General features: G+C 47.3%; 1 protein-coding gene across 1 annotated transcript in view; it reads right to left on the bottom strand.

The window, feature by feature from the left end:
- Positions 1-22,206, bottom strand: part of CLSTN2 (calsyntenin 2) — a 483,511-nt gene that overhangs the window by 19,426 nt on the left and 441,879 nt on the right. Inside the window, exons 10-12 of the mRNA XM_038571050.1 lie at positions 16,399-16,565; positions 7,449-7,597; positions 5,364-5,581 (exon numbers count right to left, since the gene is read on the bottom strand). Of these exons, the coding sequence (XP_038426978.1) occupies positions 5,364-5,581; positions 7,449-7,597; positions 16,399-16,565 (534 nt within the window). The remainder of the gene's footprint in view (positions 1-5,363; positions 5,582-7,448; positions 7,598-16,398; positions 16,566-22,206) is intronic.

Raw genomic sequence — 22,206 nt, 5'->3', positions numbered from 1 at the left:
AAACCGCTGCGCCACCGGGGCTGCCCCTCACAGGTGAATTCTATCAAACATTTAAAAAAAGAGTTCAGGGATCCCTGGGTGGCGCAGCGGTTTGGCGCCCGCCTTTGGCCCAGGGCGCGATCCTGGAGACCCGGGATCGAGTCCCACGTCGGGCTCCCGGTGCATGGAGCCTGCTTCTCCTTCTGCCTGTGTCTCTGCCTCTCTCTCTCTCTGTGTGACTATCATAAATAAACAAAAATTAAAAAAAAATAAAAAAGAGCATACCTATATTTCTGAAAGTATTCTAAAAAAATTGAAGAAGGAAAGCATCCAGATTTCATTCTATGAGGTCAGCATTACCCTGATACCAAAACAAGATAAAGACACTACCAAAAAAGAAAAGTACATGCCAACCAATATCTTTGATGAGCATGGATGCAAAAATCCTCAACAAAATACTAGGAAACCAAATCTAACAATACATTAAAGAAATCATTTACCATGATCAAGTTGGATTTATTCCTGGGATGCAAGGGTGTTCAATATTCACAAATCAATCAATGTGATACATCACATCAACAAGAGAAAAGGATGAAAACCATATGATTATTTCAATAGATGCAAAAAAAGCATTTGACAAAGTACAACATCTATTCATGATAAAAATCCTCAAGATAGTAGGGTTAGAGAGAAGATACCTCAACGTTAATTAAGCCCACAGTTACATCACATGAAAAACCCACAGTTCCATGATATTCATTGGTGAAAAACTGAGAGCTTGTCCCTAAGATTGGGAACAAGACAAGAATATCCTCTCTCACCACTTTTATTCAACACAGTACTAGAAGCCGTAACCACAGCAATTAGGCAACAAAAAGAAAGAAAGTGCATCCAAGTTGGTAAGGAGGAAGTAAAACTTTCACTATTTGCAGATGACCTAATACTATATATAGAAAACCCTACAGATTCCACCAAAAAACAACTAGTACTGATAAATGAATTTAGTAAGGTCACAGGATACAAAATCAATATACAGAAATCTGTTGCATTTCCATACACTAATAATCAGAAAAAGAAAGAAACAATCTCATTTGGGATGTGTGGGTGGCTCAGTGGTTGGGCCTCTGCTTTTGGCTCAGGGTGTGATCCTGAGATCCTGGGATTGAGTCCCATGTTGGGCTCCCCGTGGGGAGCCTCCTTCTCCCTCTACCTATATCTCTGCCTCTCTCTGTCTCTCCTGAATGAATAAATAAAATCTTAAAAAAAAAAAACACTGACATCATTCTTCACATAACTATAAAACTCAATCCTAAAATTTGTATGGAATCACAGAAGACCCTGAACAGCCAAAGCAATCTTGAAGAAGAACAACAAAACTGGAGGCATCACAATTCCAGATTTCGAGATATTCTGCAGAGCTGTGGTAATCAAAACACTATGGTACTGGCACAAAAACAGACAAACAGACACATAGATCAATAGAACAGAGTAGAGAGCCCAGAAATAAACCCATGCTTATAAGTCAATTAATCTATAAAACAGGAGACAAGACTGTACAATGGGAAAATGACAGTCTCTTCAACAAATATTGTTGGAAAAACCGGAACATCTTCTTATTATACCACATACAAAAATAAACTCAACATGGATTAAAGACCTAACTGAGAGACTGGAAACCATAACAATCCTAGTAGAGAGCACAGCCAGTAATTTCTCTGACATTGGCCATAGAAAAAAACTTGCTTGTTATGTCTCCTGAAGCAAGGGAAACAAAACCAAAAACAAACTTGAGATTTCATCAAATAAAAGACTTTTGCACAGTAAAGGAAGCAATCATCAAAACTAAAAGATTACTTACTGAGTGGGGAGGATATTTGCATATGACATTATCTGATAAAGGGTTGGTATCCAAAATATATAAAGAAGTCATACAACTCAACACCCCCAAAACAAATAATCCAATTAAAAAAGGTCAAAAGACATGAAAAGACATTTTTTCCAAAGACGACATACAGATAGATGGCTGCAGACACATGAAAAGGTGCTCAACATCATTCATCATCAGGGAAATGTAAATCAAAGTCACACACACACAAAAAATCAAAGTCGCAATGAGGCATCACCTCACACCTGTCAGAATGGCTAAAATAAAAAACACAAGAAACAATAAGTGATGAGGATGTGGAGAAAAAGGAACCCTCATGCACTGTTGGTGGAAATGGAAACTGGTGCAGCCACTGTGAACACTATGGAGATTACTAAAAAAATTTAAAATCATCATATGATCCCATAATTCCACTACTACGTATTAACCCAAAGAATCCATAAACACTAATTTAAAAAGAACCTATGCAGGGCAGCCCGAGTGGCTCAGTGGTTTAGTGCCACCTTCATCCCAGGGCGTGATCCTGGAGATCCGGGATCGAGTCCCACATCAGGCTCCTTGCATGGATCCTGCTTCTCCCTCTGCTTGTGTCTCTGTCTCTCTCTATCTCTCTCTGTGTCTCTCATAAATAAATAAATAAAACCTTTTTTTAAAAAAAATTAAAAAGACCTATGCACCCCTACTTTTATTGCAGGATTATTTACAATAGCCAAATTACAGAAGCGGCCCAAGTGTCCATTGATGGATGAGTGGATAAAGAAGAAGTGGTGTGTGTGTGTGTATTTACACACATACATACACATATATGTGTATATATATATATACACACACGCACATATACATATTTACACGATGGATTATTAAACTATAACAAAGAATGAAATCTTGTCATTCTGCAACAACATGGATGGATCTTGAAATGCACTCAAAGACAAATACCATATGATTTAACTCATATGTGGAATTTAAGGAACAAATGAACAAAGAAGAGAACCAAACCAGAAAGCATACCTTTAATTATAGAGAACAAACTGATGGTCACCAGAGGGGAGGTGGATAAGGGGATGGGTGGGTGAAATAGGTGGTGGGGATTAAGGAGTACACTTGTTGGGTGTGTGAAGTGTTGGGTGGGTGTTGAATCACTGTATTATAGAGCTGAAACTAATATGACACTGTATGTTAACTATACTGGATTTAAAAAAATAATAAAATTGACTGGTATTTATGGGGGTGCTTGCTATGGACCAGGCATTGTGCAAACAATCCTAACAGATAGATAGTAAATGGGGTATTATTATTATCCCCATTTCACCAACATTAAGTAGAGGGTCCAGGGAGTAGGGCAGATTGCACAGATACTAGGGGAAGAGCTGAGACAAAAGCCATGACTTTCTGATTCCATAGTTTATAAATCCATAACCTTTGGGCTGGTAGTCTTCAAATGTTTTTGATCTTGTAGCCTTTCTGGGAAAAATTTCTGAACTGAGATAATTTAAATATGTATACTTATTTATTTATGAAGTGGACTAATATATTTTGTATACTATAAAATATTTATGAAAATAGAAATTTAAAAAGGATTTATTGAAGAGAATTATTTTAAATAATTATTTTCTATTTTAATGTTTTCGTGACACCAAAAATATTTTTTTTGCTCTCACTAGATATACATTATTCTAAATAACTTCATATGCTTAATTGTTAGATGCTTGTCAATCCCAGTGGCTTCACGTTTCACTGGCAGAATCTAAAATTGTGTTAATCTACACTTAAGACCTATCATTAGTGATAGCATATGTGTATCTGGATTTCAAATAGCCTTTGCGTGGTTTCTGGAATTTTTTGCCAGCTTGTCACGTGGGTTTAAGTCAGCCTCTCTCCTGCCTCCCCATGTGGCTGGCTCACTGCTCACGCTAGGCAGGGGGCACGCTGTGCCTATTTTCTTGTTCTCCTGTGGCTGCGTTATAAGTTCTGTCTTCCATCTGTATGTATTTCTCTTGATTCCCACGGTGCTGAAGGGACTGTGCTGGGCTCAGTCATTTAGAGGTGAATCAGCCACAGTTGAGCCCTCACGGAGCCCCTGGTTTGGCTTAATTAACAGATCACTGCCACCGAGGGCTAGCAAATGTGCATGTGACGTGACACAGAAGCATCGGTCACTGGAGGGCTTACAGAGCTGGAGAGCTAGCCCAGTCTAGGGGAGAGAGTGCTGGCGGTGGAGATGTTTGCCGGCAGTCACATGGATGGGGAGGGACAGGGACCTTCTAGGCAGAGGGTAGGGCACTAGCAAAGGGGAGAACACAGAGGTGAGGGGGTGTTGTACATTGGGGACTCGCCTGTCTTTGGTATTGACACAGCACAAAGAGGAGGTCAGTAGGGGCAGCAAATGATGCTGGGGCGGGTCACTGAGCCCTGGTGGCACATGCCATGAGCCTGCTTTCTTAAAGCATCTATAATAATGATTATTCTACAAATGAGGGGAAGGGAAAGATCACAGGCCCTAATGTACCTGGTGGTGGTGGGGGGGGTGTCGCTAGGAAACAGCCCTGTCCTGGCAGGGACCCCTGGTAAGACACTATCTATTACCATGAGCTAAGAAAAGCTACCTTTTGAGGCATCCCATTCGCTAGGGACCATGGTGGTTTAAGGCAGTGAGTAATTAGGACTGTTAGAGGGGCAGCCCTTCAGGGACTCAGGCCCACTGGTGCCAGCACATCATTAGCAGCTGCTTTGGGAGGGAGGGAGGGAGGGAGAGCTGGAAGTCTGCTCCTGGAGGAGGCTGCAGAGGACGGTTAAATGAGTATTTCCCCTGTAGATCTGAGTCCTGGGTTTCCCTTTCTTCCTTCCCGTCACCCCTCCCTCTCCGACAGCTGAGAGCACCGTAGCTTTCCATGCAACTGTCTCTCCCAGCAGATCATCTCAACTACTCCACCTCCGTCGGGTGGCCCTCCCAAGGATAGATGTGTTGCAAAGTTTCCTGAGAGCTGAGACTAATGCTGCTGGATCACCTGACTTTTACTGGGTGTATATTAAGGTGCAGCTAGAATTTTTTCCTTGTGCCTCTTTAGCTGTTCTTCCAATTATCAAAATAATACATGTTTACTATTGAACATTTTGCATTTGCAGCAAAGTGAAGGAGAGCAGAGACAAACTGGCTCTTCTGTGTCTCAGAGAACGGCACTGCTAGCGATAGGTGTGTTTTCTTCTTGACATTTTCCTGTGTGTGTGTGTGTGGGTGGGCCCTCTGTAATTTGCATCTTGCTTTCTTTCATTTACCATTTGACATAAATACTCTCCCTCCAACATCACCTCACGTACGCAGGTGGACCAATTATTTGCCAAATGGTTCGTTTCCCTCCTGTTATTTGTGTTGCTTGCAGCTTTGTTTGCTTTGCTATTAGAAATTCCCTGCCGTGGTGAGCAGCGCCACTGTCCTGAAGCGGCACGTGACATGGCTGGGCGAACCGATCCCACCCCACAACCTAGTACGCATCCGTACCTGTGGTCTTCAGGTCACCTAGGGCCTCGGCTTTGGCGAAGGTGCTCACAATCTTGAGGTCGGGAAAGAGGGTCACCCCTCGGGCACTTTCAAACTGGGCAGCAGGTCTCCAGAGGCGGTCTGTGCCACGGAGGCTGATCTGGGGCTCGATGGCCTGCAGCACCATCACATAGGCATCCACGTCGGGGACGCTGATGCACACATCTTCTCCAAAGCACCTGGGAAAACAGCTGTGGTCACAGCGCTGAAGAGTGAGCGACAAAAGCATCCTTCACGCGGCCATGGACAAGGATACACACAACCCCCTCTAGTCCTTGCCAGGTACCTCAGAGACTCTGAGGGTGTCAACAGACATTCAGATTTAAAGCCACATTATAGTCAGAACTAATAACAATCTAGGGACTTAAAGAAGATTGGCTTCTGGGAGAAATGGGAATCTTCTATACAAGCAACAAGTAACTGTTAAGCCTTTAATTATCCTTTAACAAAGTAATCAGCAGCAATATTAATTAGCAACTGCTTGGTATGTGCATTAGGATTTGGTAAGCAAATTGCTGCCTAACTGGCTGGTGACGGGCACCTCGCCGAGACCCCAGGGCCGAACTCTCCTGCGCTTGTATCTGTTGTCTCTCTACAAGGAGATCCCACCGTGCCCCTGTTGCAGATGTGCTGAGTGCTACTGATCACACTCTCTTCTCCTGATACATTGCCACAGAAATACCTGGAAGGTGGGATGATGTGACCCCATGAGCAATGCCTGGCAAGTCAGATAAGGTCCATGGCCTGGCTCTGGCATAATGGGCTTGGGTGACCCTGGGCAAGGTGTGACTCCTGTGAACCGGTTTCTCCATCTATACAATGTGGTTGATGATAATTATCTTAGAGTAGTAAGGATCAAATGTGATGACATATAGCAAAGAAGCCGACCCCAGAGCCTGCATCGTGGTTGGAGCTCAGTAAATGTTGGCAGATCTGACACCCTCATCAGATTCCATCAGGCATGTGAGTCACTGGCACTCTCCGCGGCTTCTCTAGGCCAAAGACCTAGGTTGCAAGAGCCCCCGGGGCCCAGATGGATGCTCTGGGTAGGCTGGGTGGACTCCAGTGGGTGGCATTTGTCAACTTGTATCCCTTGGGAAAGTTCCTGAGGGAAGCACACTCCATCTTCTTGGAGGTGGGCGAGGTGTGGGAGCAGTGGTGTGCTCCCGGTTTTGTCTGGCCTTTGCTGTACCAACCCCAGAGGGCACCCTGCCCCTTGTCAGTTTACGGTAGCCTGGTCCCCCTACTTGACTGCAGTGTGGAGCTGACCTGGAGGTGCTTGCTCCCTATCCCAGGCCTCCAAGGGTGCCCTTAGCGTGAAGGTGGGAGCACCTCCTCTGTCACTAGAACTGTTGAATCTAATTGCTGCCTGTGGGGTTTAGCCGGGCACCTGTCTCTGGCCCCAGTAACGTGGCAGTCAGCAGACCCATCTTTCCCAGCCTTGTTCCTGTTCTTCTGGGTTCAGTTTCCTTGTTCCAGGGGCTAGGTATCTCCCCCTCCCTGGAGTTTTTCTGGGGTCCTGTCCTTGCTGCCCTACCAGGCAGTGGCTGTGGCTGAGAAATGACTTGGCAGACCAAGAAGGGCAGAATCCACAGGCTTCACTAATAAATGGTCTCATCTCTGTTACTGAACTCTGATCCCTTGGGACAAGAGCCACACCCTCTCTTTTCTTGCATACCTGTGGTATTTAGTTGCTCTGCAAAGCTGGGTTGGTTGATTTAATCCAATTTAATAAACATTTGTCAAGGTACACCTACTATGTACCAGTTACTGTAACCTTAAATCAGACCACTTAAAACTGAGCTGAGAATTTACAGGAAGCGGTACATCACATTCTGAATTAAATAGAGAAAGCTCGATATGTGTTGGCAAAGCAACAGCACATTAAAGAAGACAACACAGATCCATTGGGGCACCCTCCTAGGGATGGCAGAGAAACTGCGAATAGCTGAAGAAAGATGAGTTCTGTTTTGCCAGGGAACATTCCCCAGGGGCCCTCTCTGCCGCTTCGCTGGGCCCCTGGCAGACCCGAGTGTGTCTACTCACTGGACTTTGGAAGAGACTCTCAGGCGCCGCACGCCCGCCGTCGGGAACTGCCTGGAGTTGATGTAGGACACCTTCTGGAGGGCGCGGTTGATGTTCCCAATGTCGTCACCTTCCATCACCAGGATGGACTGCGAGGGGTTGAAGTGGTACTGGAGGAAGAAAGGGGGTGTCATGGGGGGGCATGATCAACAACAAAGCCCACCATCTCCATGGACAGGCCACGAAGGCCCAGTGTCTCCAGAGTGTAGGCCAGTGCAGCAGCCATGCGCACAGATGACTGTTTTAGCCCCTTAAGCAATTCCTGCTACCCCTGGGGGGCTTCCAGGTCTTCCCTGTAAGATCCTTGGGGGTTATAAATGCAGGATGGGATTCTGAATCCCTGTCACAGGGCTCTTGTGGTCCAGCCCTTGGCAGGGTGGCCCCTGCTCTGTGCCGCTGTGGGGTCCTGACGAGTCTTTCAGCCCTTGGACAGCCTGCCCCCTCAGCTGGCTGCCTAGACACTTGGGCTTTGGCTCCTTTCACTGGTCTTGTCTTTGGCCTTGAACTTTCCTCAGTTCACCCTGTGCTCTCTTTCCTGATCCATGCTGTCTTCTTGGCTTCCAACCTTAAAGCTCATCGTTCAGTTAACGGCCCTCCTCTCTCAGATCTCACTCCTTATTTTGCTTCCCTGGTGCTTTACTCTGCTTACCCATGAGTTGTGCTCATTTTCTGTATACACCCCTGTCAGCTGTCCCAGGTCCATTATCTATTCATTCCACCCAGAGACCCTAATATCCTACACTTGGTGAAGGTCTGGGGGCTGTGATGCTCCCCACCAAGTCACTTGAGTCCTCAAATTGGATAAACCAGATACAGACTCCTGCTTCTCCCTGCAAAGCCCTGGCAGTTACTCTTCCTTGCGTGGAGTGTGGAGCATGGAGCACTGCCATGGTACTGGTTGGACTTGCTGATCCTCACATGCTTCTGAGCAGGATTTATTATCAGTAAGATGTCAGGAGCTTATCAGTGCATTCAGATGATGTATCTGGAGTTCATGCCACAGGAAAAAAAAATCTGGACATATATATATAAAATTATCTTTATACTCAATATGGGACTCGAAATTACACCCCAACTGAGTCAACAGTCATGTTCTCTTCCAAATGAGCAAGGCAGGCACCCCTGATCTGGATATATTTTTACATAGCTACTTGGCAACACTTCTTATGCATAGTATGTTCACATAACTATACACACACACACACACACACACACACACACACACAAAGTGAAAGTGCCCATCCTATCTACCCAGTTTCCAATATCTCATCCCACGAGTATTAATTTCTTAGTTCCATGTTGCATTTCTGCTTTATAAACTGTTTATATTTCTGCTTTGCAAACTGTTTATAATCGTTTCCCCTCCCAGTGGGAGGCTTATACATGCCTGTCCTATTGTCCATAGGCTTGACTATGTGACACATGGAGCTCTTCCCTGCAAGATACACTTTTGCCCTGCTGCACTCAGTAGTGGTCATGTGACTTCCTCAGCTAATGAAAGGTGGCCAGAAATATTATTTGGTTCACAATCATGAAGAAGATTTCACAGCCAGTGCATGTTTTTCAATATCCCTTTCCCTCTGCCATGAAACCTGCCAAGTTCCCTTAGGGCCTGTTCCATTAGCCTGGGTCTCCCAGTATGGGTGGTATGTGGATCAGAGCTGAAGCCAATCTACAATGGACATTGGTTGTGAACAGTAAAAAAAAAAAAAAAAAAGTGTGTAATCCACTGAGATGTTTAAGTCACTTGTTACTGCAGCATCACCTAGCCTATCCTGAAAGTTATACTTCAGCAGTCTTATGAATATAGAGTTCCTTTTTCTTTCTTCCACCAATGGTAGTATTTCATGTACTTTATTGTACTTTGCTTTTTTTTCCTTAGCTCATATCTTAGAGATTGTTCTGTATTAGTACATCATAAGTTTCCTCCTTTTTACAGCTGTGTAATATGCTACTGTGTAAATAATTTATTTAACCAATTTTTTATGGACACTTGGATTATTTCCAGTCTTTTACTAATAATGCCATAATGAATAATCTTGGTGCATTTCATGGGTGCAAATATATATCTATTGGATAAATCCCTCTGTGTGAAATTGTTAGGTCCAAGAGTATACGCACTTTAAATTTTGACAAATGTTGCCTGATTCCCCATTGGTAGGGAATATATTAATATACACGCCCTCTCACAGTGTATAGGAATGCTTCTTTTCTCAAAACTTCAAAAGAATATGCTGTAGTTTGGGATTTTTGCTAGTCTGATAGGTGATAAATGCTACCTTAGTGTATTTTTAATTTACATTTCTCTTGCCACGAAGGAGATGGAGTATGTTATTATGAGTGGAAGGAAAAATCTAGTATATTAACTTTTCCCTGATAGGACTTGGTTGTCTTTTTAAGAGCTCTCCGTTCTGAGCCTGGACTCTAAAAGGAACTGGGTGTCCCATGAGTACCACTGTTGATATGACCCATGTAAGGTCCCTGTAATGTGGCCCCTAGGCAACTGAGAACTTAAATCTTTGCCTCCTTCAACTATCATTTGTTTTACTGTTACCTCCTCCTTGAGGCCGCCCCAGCTTCCCTCATTTAGGTCCCCACTGGGTTCCTATAGTGCTTATGAAATGGTAATATAATGATTACAGTACAGGGACCATGAGTTCACCGAGGACAGGGGTGCCACTTCTTATCTCTGAATCTCAGAACGTAGCCCTAGTGCCCTGTAATCCCATTAGATGAATGAGTTAATGTTCCCCCTTGGCCCACATTGTACTCAGTATCATCTCAGGGTTACTCCCAAAAAAGACTTTTTTAGTCACTCTCTTTTAAGTCTCTGTGGGAGTTATTATCAGTGCTCACTAAACCCTGCTCTCCTTTGCATCCTCAGCATCCTGGAGGCTACCTTTGGCATCAGCCACCTGCCATGTATGGGTGGGCCATGTGACTGCATCTGGCCAATGAGGTATGAGAGGGAGTGGGGCAGGGCTTCTGGGCTGAGTCCATGAAGGACCCTGCAGATGCTCCAGCCTTTTTCTTCCTCCCCTCTGGTGGCTGTGGCATTCCAGGCAGAAACCCCACTCCACCTCCCTGGTTTGACATGAGAGAATAATAAACTTTTAATCATTAAGCCATGGGGATCTTGGTGTTATTTGTTACTGCAATATTTTAGCCTATCTGGAAAAATTGCACCCTTCCCAGGCAGGATTCTCACCTAAGGCTCTGTGGCAACTTGGAAAGATCGTGGGCTGCGTGGATTGCAGTACCCCAGTTCTAGGACGGACTATGAAATACAACTTTGGACAATTTACTTCCCCTTTCTGGACTTTATTTCCTCATTGAAAATAATGGGGATAGGGGATCCCTGGGTGGCTCAGCGGTTTGGCACCTGCCTTTGGCCTAGGGCATGATCCTGGGGTCTGGGGATCAGGTCTCATATTGGGCTCCCTGCATGGAGCCTGCTTCTCCTCTGTCTGGGTCTCTGCCTCTCTATGTGTCTCTCATGAATAAAATCTTAAAAAAAAAAAAAAAAAGAATGGGGATGTTAATATCTAGCTGTCTGGGGGCTTAAATGAGATAACATATATAATGAATCTAGTACTTACAGGGTGTTTAGTCCAAGATAGATTTTATTATAATTCTTAGCGTTGTAATTATTTCTAAATGGAGTCTCTGCCCACACAGGTACTGCTGCCTTCACTGCTGGTCTTTCAATGCCCCGAGCAGGGTCTCTGTGGTCTGGAAGGTCTGCTCACAAGCACCAATCCCTCTTTTGGGTTTGGGAGTCCCTGGATATATGTGCAGGTGATGTCACAGTCACTCTCTGAGTTGGCTTCTCCGTTGCTGTGGAGGACTCACTAGCTGAGTGGGCTCAGCCATAGAGGTTCCCTGTTCTGAGTGTTGCACAAATCATCCATTTCAGATTTGAGCAGATTCAAGTTCATTCTTCTGAAATACCACCTATGTTCCCACATGTCTTTCTGCCTCCCTATGGCCTCGCACCACCGTGTACCATTCCTGCTGTAGCAGAGTCATGGTGCTGTTGCTGTCTGCCTGCCTCCCCCAGGCAACTGTGAGCACCTTGAGGGCAGGGTCTATGGACTTTTTCCCAGGGTTACCCTCAGGTCTAGCACATGAGAAACATGACAAAATGATAGGCCCTGCAGTGGAGGCTGAGCCAACCTTCACACAAGGGCTAAACAAGAAAATCATGGGATGCCTGGCTGGCTCAGTTGGAAGAACATAGGACTCTTGATCTGGGGGTTGGGACTTAGGGTCCTGTGTTGGGTGTATAGATTATTTAAATAAATAAGAAGAAAATCAAACAGTTCTTCCAGAGAGTTGAATCGGCAGCATCATGGCAATCAGCACAGGGTGCATTCCCACCGCAGCCCCCTAAGGAGAAGGTGGATCGGCTATGTGTTGGATCTCCAGTTAATACCCTAGTCTGGCCGTCTGAGCATCCTGAGGGCTGCCACAGGGCATGAAGGTGGGTACAGGCCTAGCCATCAATATAGTTCTGGCAGGATCAATAAAACCTTCCACCAAAGTAGGTTTCTTTGTTTCGTTTTTTAAATTGTGGTGTTCCCAGCCCTGTGGCATGTCTGAGGTAGGTCTCTGTGTCAGACACAGTGGCAGTAGCATTATCTCAGGGACAAGAGATGGCTTCCTGGGGGCCCAGAAAAGGGTGACAGCACTCATACTCCTTTGGGAAGCTGTGTTGTGGCCACCGTGATTCCTTTCTTTGAGAAGCTGCTAGACAGATGGCCTTTGGGAATAGTCAGTTATCCCAGGTCAGCCGGGGTCACCAAGCACCTACCAGGCTGGGATATCAGTGAAATCCTTGTCCCAAGCCCAGGGCTGTTCCTCGAGGGAAGGCTGGCCATGGTACTCCAGGCACCTTGCCATTCACTTGGACACCTGCCAGCCCCTCTGGCTTGAGCCAGATGGAAGACTTGCCATATTCGAGGCTCCTCTGCCAAAACTGTCACCCAAATTTACCTTTCAAAAGCAGCTGGGGCAGTGGTAATACCAAGTGCAAGACCAGCCCAGCGGGAGAAGGGAACTGTGATTTGTTGAGAACCTATTAGGTTTGCTAAAGGTGATCCCTAGAAATTTATACCTGTATCTATCATCTCATCTATCTCTATACACATATTTTTCATCTGTAGATACCTAATGTAGATATATATAAAATATACATAAAATCCAATTCCCTCAGCATCACAACAAAATACACTTTATACATGAGGGAATTGGGGCTTAAGAATTAAATTACTTTGCCCAAGGTCACCCCGCTAGTAAATATTTGTAGTATAGTTTGAACCAAGGAGTGCCTTGTCCCAGAGGTCTGGCTCTTTCCCACTCCTCCAACACTGTGGACTTTTTTTTCTTACTCTCTTACTCTTTCTTTCATAAATTTCCGATATTTAAGCCAACCAGCTTGTGGTATATTATAAAGCAACCTCAGGAAACTAATATGCAACCTTTAAAACTTTCATCCCAAATGTCACCTTCTAGGTAAAGTCTCCTGGCCTTCCTCCCATATAAAGGGTTCCTGCCTCTGTGTTCTTTGTTCTTTTCTCTATTAGATTATCTTGTTTTATTAAACATTTTAAGTTATTGTACTTTATGTTAAGTACTTCCAGGCCTTGAGCTACTTGAGGACAGGTATCATGTGTTTTCATCTTTGAAATCCCTATGATCCATAACACATAGTATGGATTAAATACACCTAAGTTCAAGCTTTTCTAAAAATGCTGAGGTGTTCTTGGGCTATGAAAGAACAAATTGGCAGGCCTTATGCTAGGAAAATCAGAACAGGATATTCTTCAGGAAGGTGGTTATTCCATAGTATCCCAGGATCTCGTACGGGTACAAGACAGTAACCACCCCAACCATTTAATGACCCCAGACATGCTGGACAAATATTCAGAAATAGGCATGATCCAGGGGAAGACGAGTGAAAAGAGGAACCTGCACTGGGCCCTGCGAGCAGATGGATAGATAGATAGTCTTGTTCATTAGAGGAGGCCCTCACTTTCCTCTGGACTAGCCAGGGAGGAGTGGGGAGGCCTGGAACCAGGAGAAAGGAGAAAAACAGTCATTATTCTGAAATGAGTGAGGGATATGAAATGGAGTTAGGGCAAGAGAGAAGGAAGTCTGAATAATTTTCAAGAACGCCTTATAATCTGAGTTGCTGGTGTGGAGGAAAGAGCATGGACTTATTTTGGGCAGGTTCCTGAGCCTGTCTCCTTATTTCTGAAATGGGGCCATAACATTTAATCTGTTGTGAGGCGTAGGGATAATGAACTTCGAATAGCCCCCGGTGGGTACACGATGACTTGTGTCTTATCATTAACTTCTCCTGCGGTGCTAGTTCGTGCCAGCTGTGCCTAAGGATGGAGAAGGATCCTCTGCGGTGACTGGGAGTCAACAGGTGGGATCCTGAAAAGTTGGAAGAGCCTCTGCACCTGCCACGGCTTTGTGTGCCACGTAGTTTACAACCCCCTCTCGTCATAGGCTCTGGATGCTCCGTAGAGATTGTGCATCTCCTAATGTAGAATTCTAAGAATGTGGGGCTTTTTGGTGCAGTATCTTTGGATTGTTTGTTTTGTAGTGCTTGAATCCTGAAGCCGTGATCTCATGGGATGCTCCGGAGCAGAGCAGATCCACTCAGAGGCGGGGAGCAAACCCAGAATTAGAGGGGGGGAGGGTTGGAGGACAGGTTTCTGCATCACTGGGCTGACAAAATGCTAAGGGAATGACTCCCAACAGTTGGTTGAGGATCAAACCCCAGGCTCCGCATGCGAGGGTACCAATATCAAATGTGCCATGAAGTAGACAGGGATGGGGGTGGGGGTGTGGGGTGAGGAGTCGTCCTTTCCAACATGAGGCAGTCTTGCAGGTCTCCTTCAATGACAGGTGATTAACTATTGAGTGCCCCTGTTCGTGCCTATTTAAGGTTCTGTAAGGCCATTCTTGCCTTGCCCTGTCTGTACGCTCCTCCCACCTTCCCCCTCTGACCCAGCCTCCAAGGTGAGCATCCTAAACTATGCTCCTGGCTGGATCATGCTGCTCTACCTGGAGTCCTTCAGTGGCCCCCTGGGGCCCACCGGAGAAAACATGTAAACACCTGAACACAGTTCACCGGGCCCCATGACACAGCCTATGCTTAGGGGACCACACTTCCACCTTTATTCCTACAATTTGGGCACTTTAACAATTTGGGGCATGTAACTCCTTCTTGGAATCCCAGTGCACGCTATGGGGCACCCCAGCCCCCTGCCATCATCCATGCTCTCGGATCTGCCTAGAGTGACAACCCAGCTCCCCTCCCCCTGCCTTTCTCCTGCTTGATTCCTCCTCATCCTGAAACATGCTGCTCAGACCCCACCTCCTCCAAGGAGCCTTTTCCAACTGCTGCTCCTCAGGTTCTGGAACTCTGGAGCAAGACCTCCTGGGGTTCAAGTTCTGGCTCTGCTCATTACCAGTTCTGGGATCTCAGACAAGTTTCCATTCTCTTAAAGTCCTCAATTCCTTATGTGTGAAATAGGAACATTTATGGGAGCTTTGTCATAGGGTTCTTCTGGTATTGACTAAGTTAGTACCCACAAAGCATTTAGAGCTGTGTCTGGCACTTGGGGGACCCTCGTGCTCATCGTTATCGCAGCTTACCAGCCTGGATTACAAACATCAGCTTGGGCCACTGACTTCCCTGAAGATAAAAGGCTGGGAATGTTCAGCTTTGGGTCTCCCTCCATCTAGCCCAGAACCAATACCCGGGTGTCCATGGCATGTTTGCTGAAGTGACTGCGGCTTAAAGAAAAACATGATGTGCTCAGATCACCAGCCCCTCCATGGCTCCCCATGTCAGAGCCTCATAGGCTCCCCTGGCAGCAAAAATAAAGGTGCTGTCTTTGGGAGGGGGGACTCCCTATACCCTGGGGTAGGGGTAGGCAGGGTAGGCCCAGGGCAGGAGGCACGGAGGAGACGGTAGGTGAGGGGTGAAGTGGGCAGCCTCTGCTCTGGTCACACCAGCCTTGAGAAATGGCCCATAAAGGAAACCTCCAGGCTGTGGGGAGGGGGTTGGCTCGTGGGGCTGGCCTGTGCTCCAGGAGGCCGAGGGTGGCCTGTCTACTCTCTCGGGGGTCCATTAGGACCGAGCCGGGGTGCAGTGATATTTAACCAGCTCTTTGCTCAGGTTCCCAGAGGCTCCCTGCTGGCAGGAGCGCGCAGGGTCCAGGTGAGGCCAGCAGGCTCCCTGCCGGGTGGGGGTGAGGTGACCGGGCCGGGTGCTCACTGAGGACGTTTAGCTACGCGTGTCCTGCCCCTCAGGAGGTACCTTTTTCAGAACACAGCTTTGATTCTTTCGGATCACATGAATGTTTTTATTTTGCATGAATCTGCTCACATTCCCTCTGCCAGAGATTGCTCGAAGCCCAACCTGCGCTTCAATTTCACGACATGAGACCCAGCAACCTCCATATCTGCTAATTCCAGCCCCCCTGGGCTGACCTTCCTTCCTAATTTATATTTAACATGGCCAAACTTTTCATTCTATTTTTAAATATTTTTTTGAAATCTCTTCTCACATGCTGCTCCTGTTCCTTTGGCAAACAAACAACAAAGCAACCAACCAACCCAGAACAGCCGAAATACAACCATCCCCTTCTGGTAGACAGGGGACACGTGTCTGCTTTTGTGTAATGAACTGATGATGCACAAGGGCTTCATCTAGGGAATCTCACGACACAGCAGAAGTCCACCACGGCAGTCACGGCCCCTCACCCCCCGCCGCACCATCTCTGTGCAACTCGACAGGTGGGGACTCCGTTTCCCAGAGTGCGCTGGCCCTGGGCAGCCTCCGCCCCACAAGTCAATGTCTTACTGGTGGCGACACTGGCTCCTTCCTTACCTTTATGCCTTGGCCGAGGCTTTCCAGGGAATTGATATCCAGTCCTTCCTTGCAGGCCTGCAGGCAGGAGATCACCTTCTGACTCTCCATTTTGCCGGGGCGGATGGTGAGACTGGCCAGGCTGCCGTGGAAGAACTGAGCAAACCGTGGTTTGGTGACTTCTCCTCCTAGAAGTGAAAGCAGCACTGGGTCATTTGCCCTGTGGAGGCTGGGTATGGAACACCCACGATCTGGCTGGGGGACCAAGGACACACTGTGGCTGTGTCCCCGCAACCTGAGCCTCTCCTCCAGAGCAGTAAGCTCAGCGGCCGTACTCCAACAGGAGGATATCATCGGTGCCCCCCAGCTGCACCCGACTTAGAAAAGCTGGAATTCTTCAACTTGAAGCAGTTGCTTTCAGAGGCATGACCTGCTTTAGAAGAAAGGACCTAGAGAGAAAGAACGGGAAGGAGAGGGAGGCTGCCACTGACAGGAGGCCTGCTGTGCGCCCGGCTCTCAGCTAGGGCCCCCATCTGAGCAAGCCTGCAAAGAAGGGGTCCTTGTTTCCCGCTCACACCTGCAGACCCCTGAGGCTCAGAAAGGCTGAGGGACTGGCCCCAGGATGCACAGCCGACGCTGGAGCTGGTCCTCTGGTCCTGGTCTGACTCCAAAGCCGGCGCTCGCCTCCCGACATTCCACGGAGGGGTTGGCAGGCCGCCGAGGAGTCCCCGAGCCCTCCATCCACAGGCCTGGCTCTCTTGCAATGAATTGATTTCGTACCCACTTAAATTCAAGTTCCCGGATTCTGTTCTGCCTCTGCCTCTCTTCTCCTTCGCCTACTTCTTGGTTTCCACTGTTCTCTCTATGGGCTGAGCCAAGGCCTATCTGAGCGCCGGCCTGCTCTTCACATGAAACTGTTCAGTGCTGCTCATGTCAAGGCCTCTCCTCCTCCTCCCTCCCTGGTTTTCTCCACGTCTCTAAAGTAAAAGCTCCCCCAAGGTCCGTTTGAACCCTCACCTCTTCTAGGAGGCCTTCCCCACAGCCTTCACGGAACACGGGCCCCTTCTCTCTGAGCAGCCTACACCGACACTAGCCTTGATCTCGCACTTCTGTCTGTTCAGAGATGTAGCAGGACGTAGGTAGCGGGATGTGGGTCGAATTCCAGTTTTGCTAATTCCCTGGGAAGGTTTGGTAAACAGCCTCTGCTGGCTTGCAGGGGACAATTCTGGGTTTTGGTCCCTGGGTCTCCTGAAATGCATCCCTAGCGAAGTGTGCTGCAGTGAGACAGCACGCCGGAGGGCCAATTTCTGACCATTTCTACTAGAGTGACCCCCACAGTGACTTCTCTGTGCCAGCAGAGCCTGGACCTCAGCTGGAGGGGGCAGAGGGCTCTCCCCGGTCACTCTAATTCAGCCCTGGGGTAGTAGATGCTCCTAATACCTGCGTTCCCATATTCTAGAGAGTTCTACTTCTCAGTAGCGAATCCTTGTGATTCCAATTCTCTATTATGGTTAATAATTCTTTATACTTATCCGTTGAAATTGTGGTGTGGTTTTTCTCTGGTGATTGAGTCCACACCAATACCCTGTGTTGGCATGCACACCTTGCTCACACCTGTTCCTCTTCACGCTTAGATACCACCTCCAAATGGCTTAGGTTAGGCAAACGCCATGGTCCTTCAAGGCCCCGTAAGCTCTCTGTCCCCGGCTTGCACACAGAAGCCTCTCATGGGTCACCCGGTCTACTTTCCCCCCTCCCTGGCCAGAGCCCCCCTGCCCACCACGTCCTCTCCTGAGCCTTGGAGCACTGACTTCATCCGACCACACCCTCAAAACCCCACGTTGCTAATGGCTTACATGTGTGGGGTTTATGTCCTCAATAGCCTATCACTGTGGTTCTCAACCTTGCCTGCACATTTTAATCATCTGAGGATCTTTAAAAAATCAAGTTGATTCTGGTGCTGGGTCCCACCTTGAGAGATTATGGCTGAGTTGGGGTGAAGAGCTTCAGAAGCTCCTCAGGTGCGCTGAATGTGAAGTCAAGGTCAGGAATCCCTGGCTCTAAGCTTCTTAGGCTGGGCCTTCTGCACACTGCTGTGCGATCTCTCTCCTTCACGCCACCCACCGGCTTACTCTTGCTAGCCTTTGCACACTGCTAGAATGTATTTGTTTAAGTCTCCTGGATGGCAGGGAGCACTCATGCATTATTCATTTTAATGAAGATGATACTGAGCAGGTATTAAGGGCCGAGGGTTGCAACAGGCACTTTGCGTAAGTTGGCTCATTTATTCCTTTCAACAGCACAGGTGCCCCGTGTGGTCCCGGCATCCTGCACCCTGCCTGGCACACAGCGGACATTTCATAACTGTTTCTTGAACTGAAAGAGGTGGCGGATTAATGCCAGCAGAGTAGTGGACATTGTGGAGTCTCTCCAACATCCATCTCCCCTCTGCCCTCTTGCAGCGGCAGCCCAGAGGTTCGGGGGAGTTGACTTGAATTCCAGGGATGGATTCTATTTAGTCACGGCTACTCAGGTTTTCCTCTTCCCCTTGCTCCAGTGGCTCAGTCAGGTGTTGGCATCCGATGAAGCCGATCGGTACCTGCGTCCACTAAGCCACAGAGGCTGGCCCAGGAGTAATCAAGACCAAATTCAGGCCAATGAGAGGAGAGGAGGAATTAATTGGCAGCCTTTGGGAAAAGAGCTTCCCTTTTTTTTTTTTTTTTTTTTTTTTTGAGCTTCCCTTTTCTATCCAGAAAGTTTCTGGAACCTACTCCTGCTCTCTACCCTGGAGATGGTGGTGTGAAGAAGGAAGGCTTAGGGCTGCTGCCGCCACCTTGTAAGCAGGCCAAGGACAACAAAGGTGATGCATGAAGGCAGGCAGAGCTGGGACAGTCCTAGTAGAGGCCCAAGTAGACCTCCTCACCACTCTACCACAGGGCATCCTCAGCTGGCGGAGCCAATCACCCACCTTTAAGCCATTTTGACTCATGTTGTTCTTACCTGCCATCAAAAACATTTTCACTTTGGAAATGAAAGGAGAAGGTTCTATCAAAGTACTCAGTCCACAGGGAACTTTAAACAGATGTGTCTTTGGGGAATGCCATGACATGGCAATGACTTGAGAGTGGTGGGGGAACCCATCGGGGACCTCCTGATCTTGGCCCTCAAAGCCCCCTTGGGTAAAGTGCTCCTCAGTGCCATTGACATGTTCCTGCCCTCACAGTCGGGCACTCCCATTGATCTGCACAAAGAAAGGTGTGAGCATGGGTACAAATGGCAGAGCTGCCACTCCCCAGGGCACTCGGATGGTTGTCTCCTCTCTGCTTTGTCCACCCTGTGTCCCCAGAGAGCAGCAGATACAGCAACAATCATTTTCTGTGTATGAATTGAACTATGTCTCCAACACGGTGTGCAGTCCTCACCATACATCATCATCTTACTGAACCTTCACCAAACTCTTGGGAGGGAGGTACTCATTCTGTAGTTACAGTTACGCCAACTCAGATCTCTCAGTAGTAAGCGGCCTAAGGCCACACAAGTAGGAAGGGGTGAAGTGTGTGCCCCTCCGGTGTGCGTACATTCGGCCATGCATGGGGCCAGCTGGAGCATCCCGGTGTACTGGCCAGGCCCATCCAGAGTGAGGCTGGGAGCGAGCCCTCTGTGGTCTGTTATCTAGACCCCCTCAAGGGCTCCCTCTGCAGCTCCGCGACTTTGCGACTTTCTTGGGCGCTAAGGCATTTTCCTACACACCATTTTTTTCTCCACAAAACATTCAAGTTTAGTATTTTTGATGCAAGAATCCCAGATCTGTGGTGCACTCTGTTTATTAGTGATGCAGCTCCAGGAAATTGATTCAATTAGCACTTTGCAATAGGAGGCCGGTATAAAATTTGAAATCTATTTGCACTCAGGAGTGGCTGTGATGCAGGATTTAAAAAATAATAGATACACTGAAAGCCTCTTTCTTTTTAATATCTTAGTAAACCACATGGCTCCTCTGTTAACATTTAGACCCAAACATGGTCATGAATTACTTTAAGAAAAAACAACATAACCTGATTTCCTATACAAAGAACTTTCTCTACATGTTTGCGAATGTGATTTTGGGTTCCTGAGGCTAGCTCTGCACACATTTTTAAAGTGTTTGCTGAATGCCTAGCCTTCTGTTAGATTGAGTTAATTATAAGATGTAGTTCATTCTCTTTAAGAACTTCTACTTAGTTGGGAGAATAAAGTATAGACACTGGGGAAATAAAAACATGAGTAAATTGCCAGTATAATAGACGGTCTAAGGCAGGGCATGATTGATATCCAAAGAAATGATACAGATGTGGTGTCCAACGGATCAGAGGGAAAAAATAATGGCCATCATCTGTTAGGCCCTTAAAATATGGCAAGTTCTTTCATGTGCTATTTTAGTTAATACTTAAGTGGCAGGATAGTATGTTTGAGACCTTAGCCTCTATTCTTTTGATTTTTCCCAAGTATTTCTCTCATCTTACCCTCCATTTAGACACATATCTGGCTTGTGCTCATTGCCACAGGGAGGGTTGTGACAAGGAGATGAGCAGATGGAGCTTAAAGCTGAGTTTCTTTTGCTTCCAGAAGCCTAAACCCTTCGGAGGCTGGGGAAGATCTGGGTATGGATCCACATTTGGGGAAAAGTAGAAGAAGAAAAATCTGGCTTCCCGCAGACAAGAAAATGTCACCCCTGACTGGGAGGTGGGGGCTAGCAGGGAGGATGTGGAGGGGGTAAGGCACAGGGGTGCAGAGTGAGGCACCTGAAGCCCGCCACCTGGGCTGAGCCTTGGCTGGGGAGCATGATGCTGGAGGCAATGCTGGTTTGTCGCATCTGGACAGATAGGCAGATGGACTGCAGATGGTCTGACAGACAGAACCTGAGAAGCAGTGAGGATATTTTTGTGCCCCTAAGTAAGGTGAAGAAATACCGAGAGCTGCCAGCCCCGAAAGACCGTTAGTGACAGGACCGAAGAGGTGAGCACCATCTCAGAGCACATCTGCCCAGGAAGATGACTGGGGTCCCCTCTGTCCCTGGCACCGCAGCCCCACATACATTTCCTTGCAATCGGCTGGCCGAGGAAATGGAACAGTTTCACATTTGCCAAGGTTAAATCTCCCCCGCTCAGATGGAATAGTGGTTCGGAATGAAACGAAGATGGATGTGGAAACAATAGTTTTTCTTTGTGAATTCAGATTCCTACCTGCTAAACTTCTAATTCCTTTCCCAGACAATGTTTCCAAAGTTTGGTCACTTATTCACAGCAACGCAGCCAGGAATTAGTGAATCAGATTCAGACTCAGGTCTCGCTTGCTGGCAAGGCTTTGACTTGCATGCAGCATGATGGATGTGGTGGTGGTGGGCGGGGGGGGGGGGGGTGTGGAGGCTCAAAGAGGGTTCTTGGAGGGTGTAATAATCGGGCTGCTTCCTAAAGATGGGGACAGGCTGGGACTGTCACAGTGCCGGGGGAGAATGTCCAATTACACTGGGGTTCTGTGGACACGGAGGGGCTTCGACAGCAGTTATTCTGAGCCAGAGTTTGCACTGGGACTGACTTACCCTTCAGCTTTCTTTCTACTGAGAGGTGGGACCCACTCACCTCAATAGCTTTTGAACCCTTTCCCTCTAAGTAGAAGATCAGAGCTGTGTGAAGGTGCCGTCTCCTCCATTTGCAAAGCGTGTGCAGGATGGACACCGCCTTCCCTCTTGCCCGAGTCGGATGCTGCTCTGTGCATGGCTTGTTGACGGGGATGCTCCTCAATGAACACAATTTCATGGATGGTTGGGTATCAATTTTGAGCAATGCAAAT

The sequence above is a fragment of the Canis lupus genome, chromosome 23, assembly GCF_011100685.1.
Source record: "Canis lupus familiaris isolate Mischka breed German Shepherd chromosome 23, alternate assembly UU_Cfam_GSD_1.0, whole genome shotgun sequence".
NCBI lineage: Eukaryota > Metazoa > Chordata > Mammalia > Carnivora > Canidae > Canis > Canis lupus.
The sequence above is the reverse complement of the archived record's forward strand: the minus strand, read 5'-3'. Positions and strand labels throughout refer to the sequence as shown.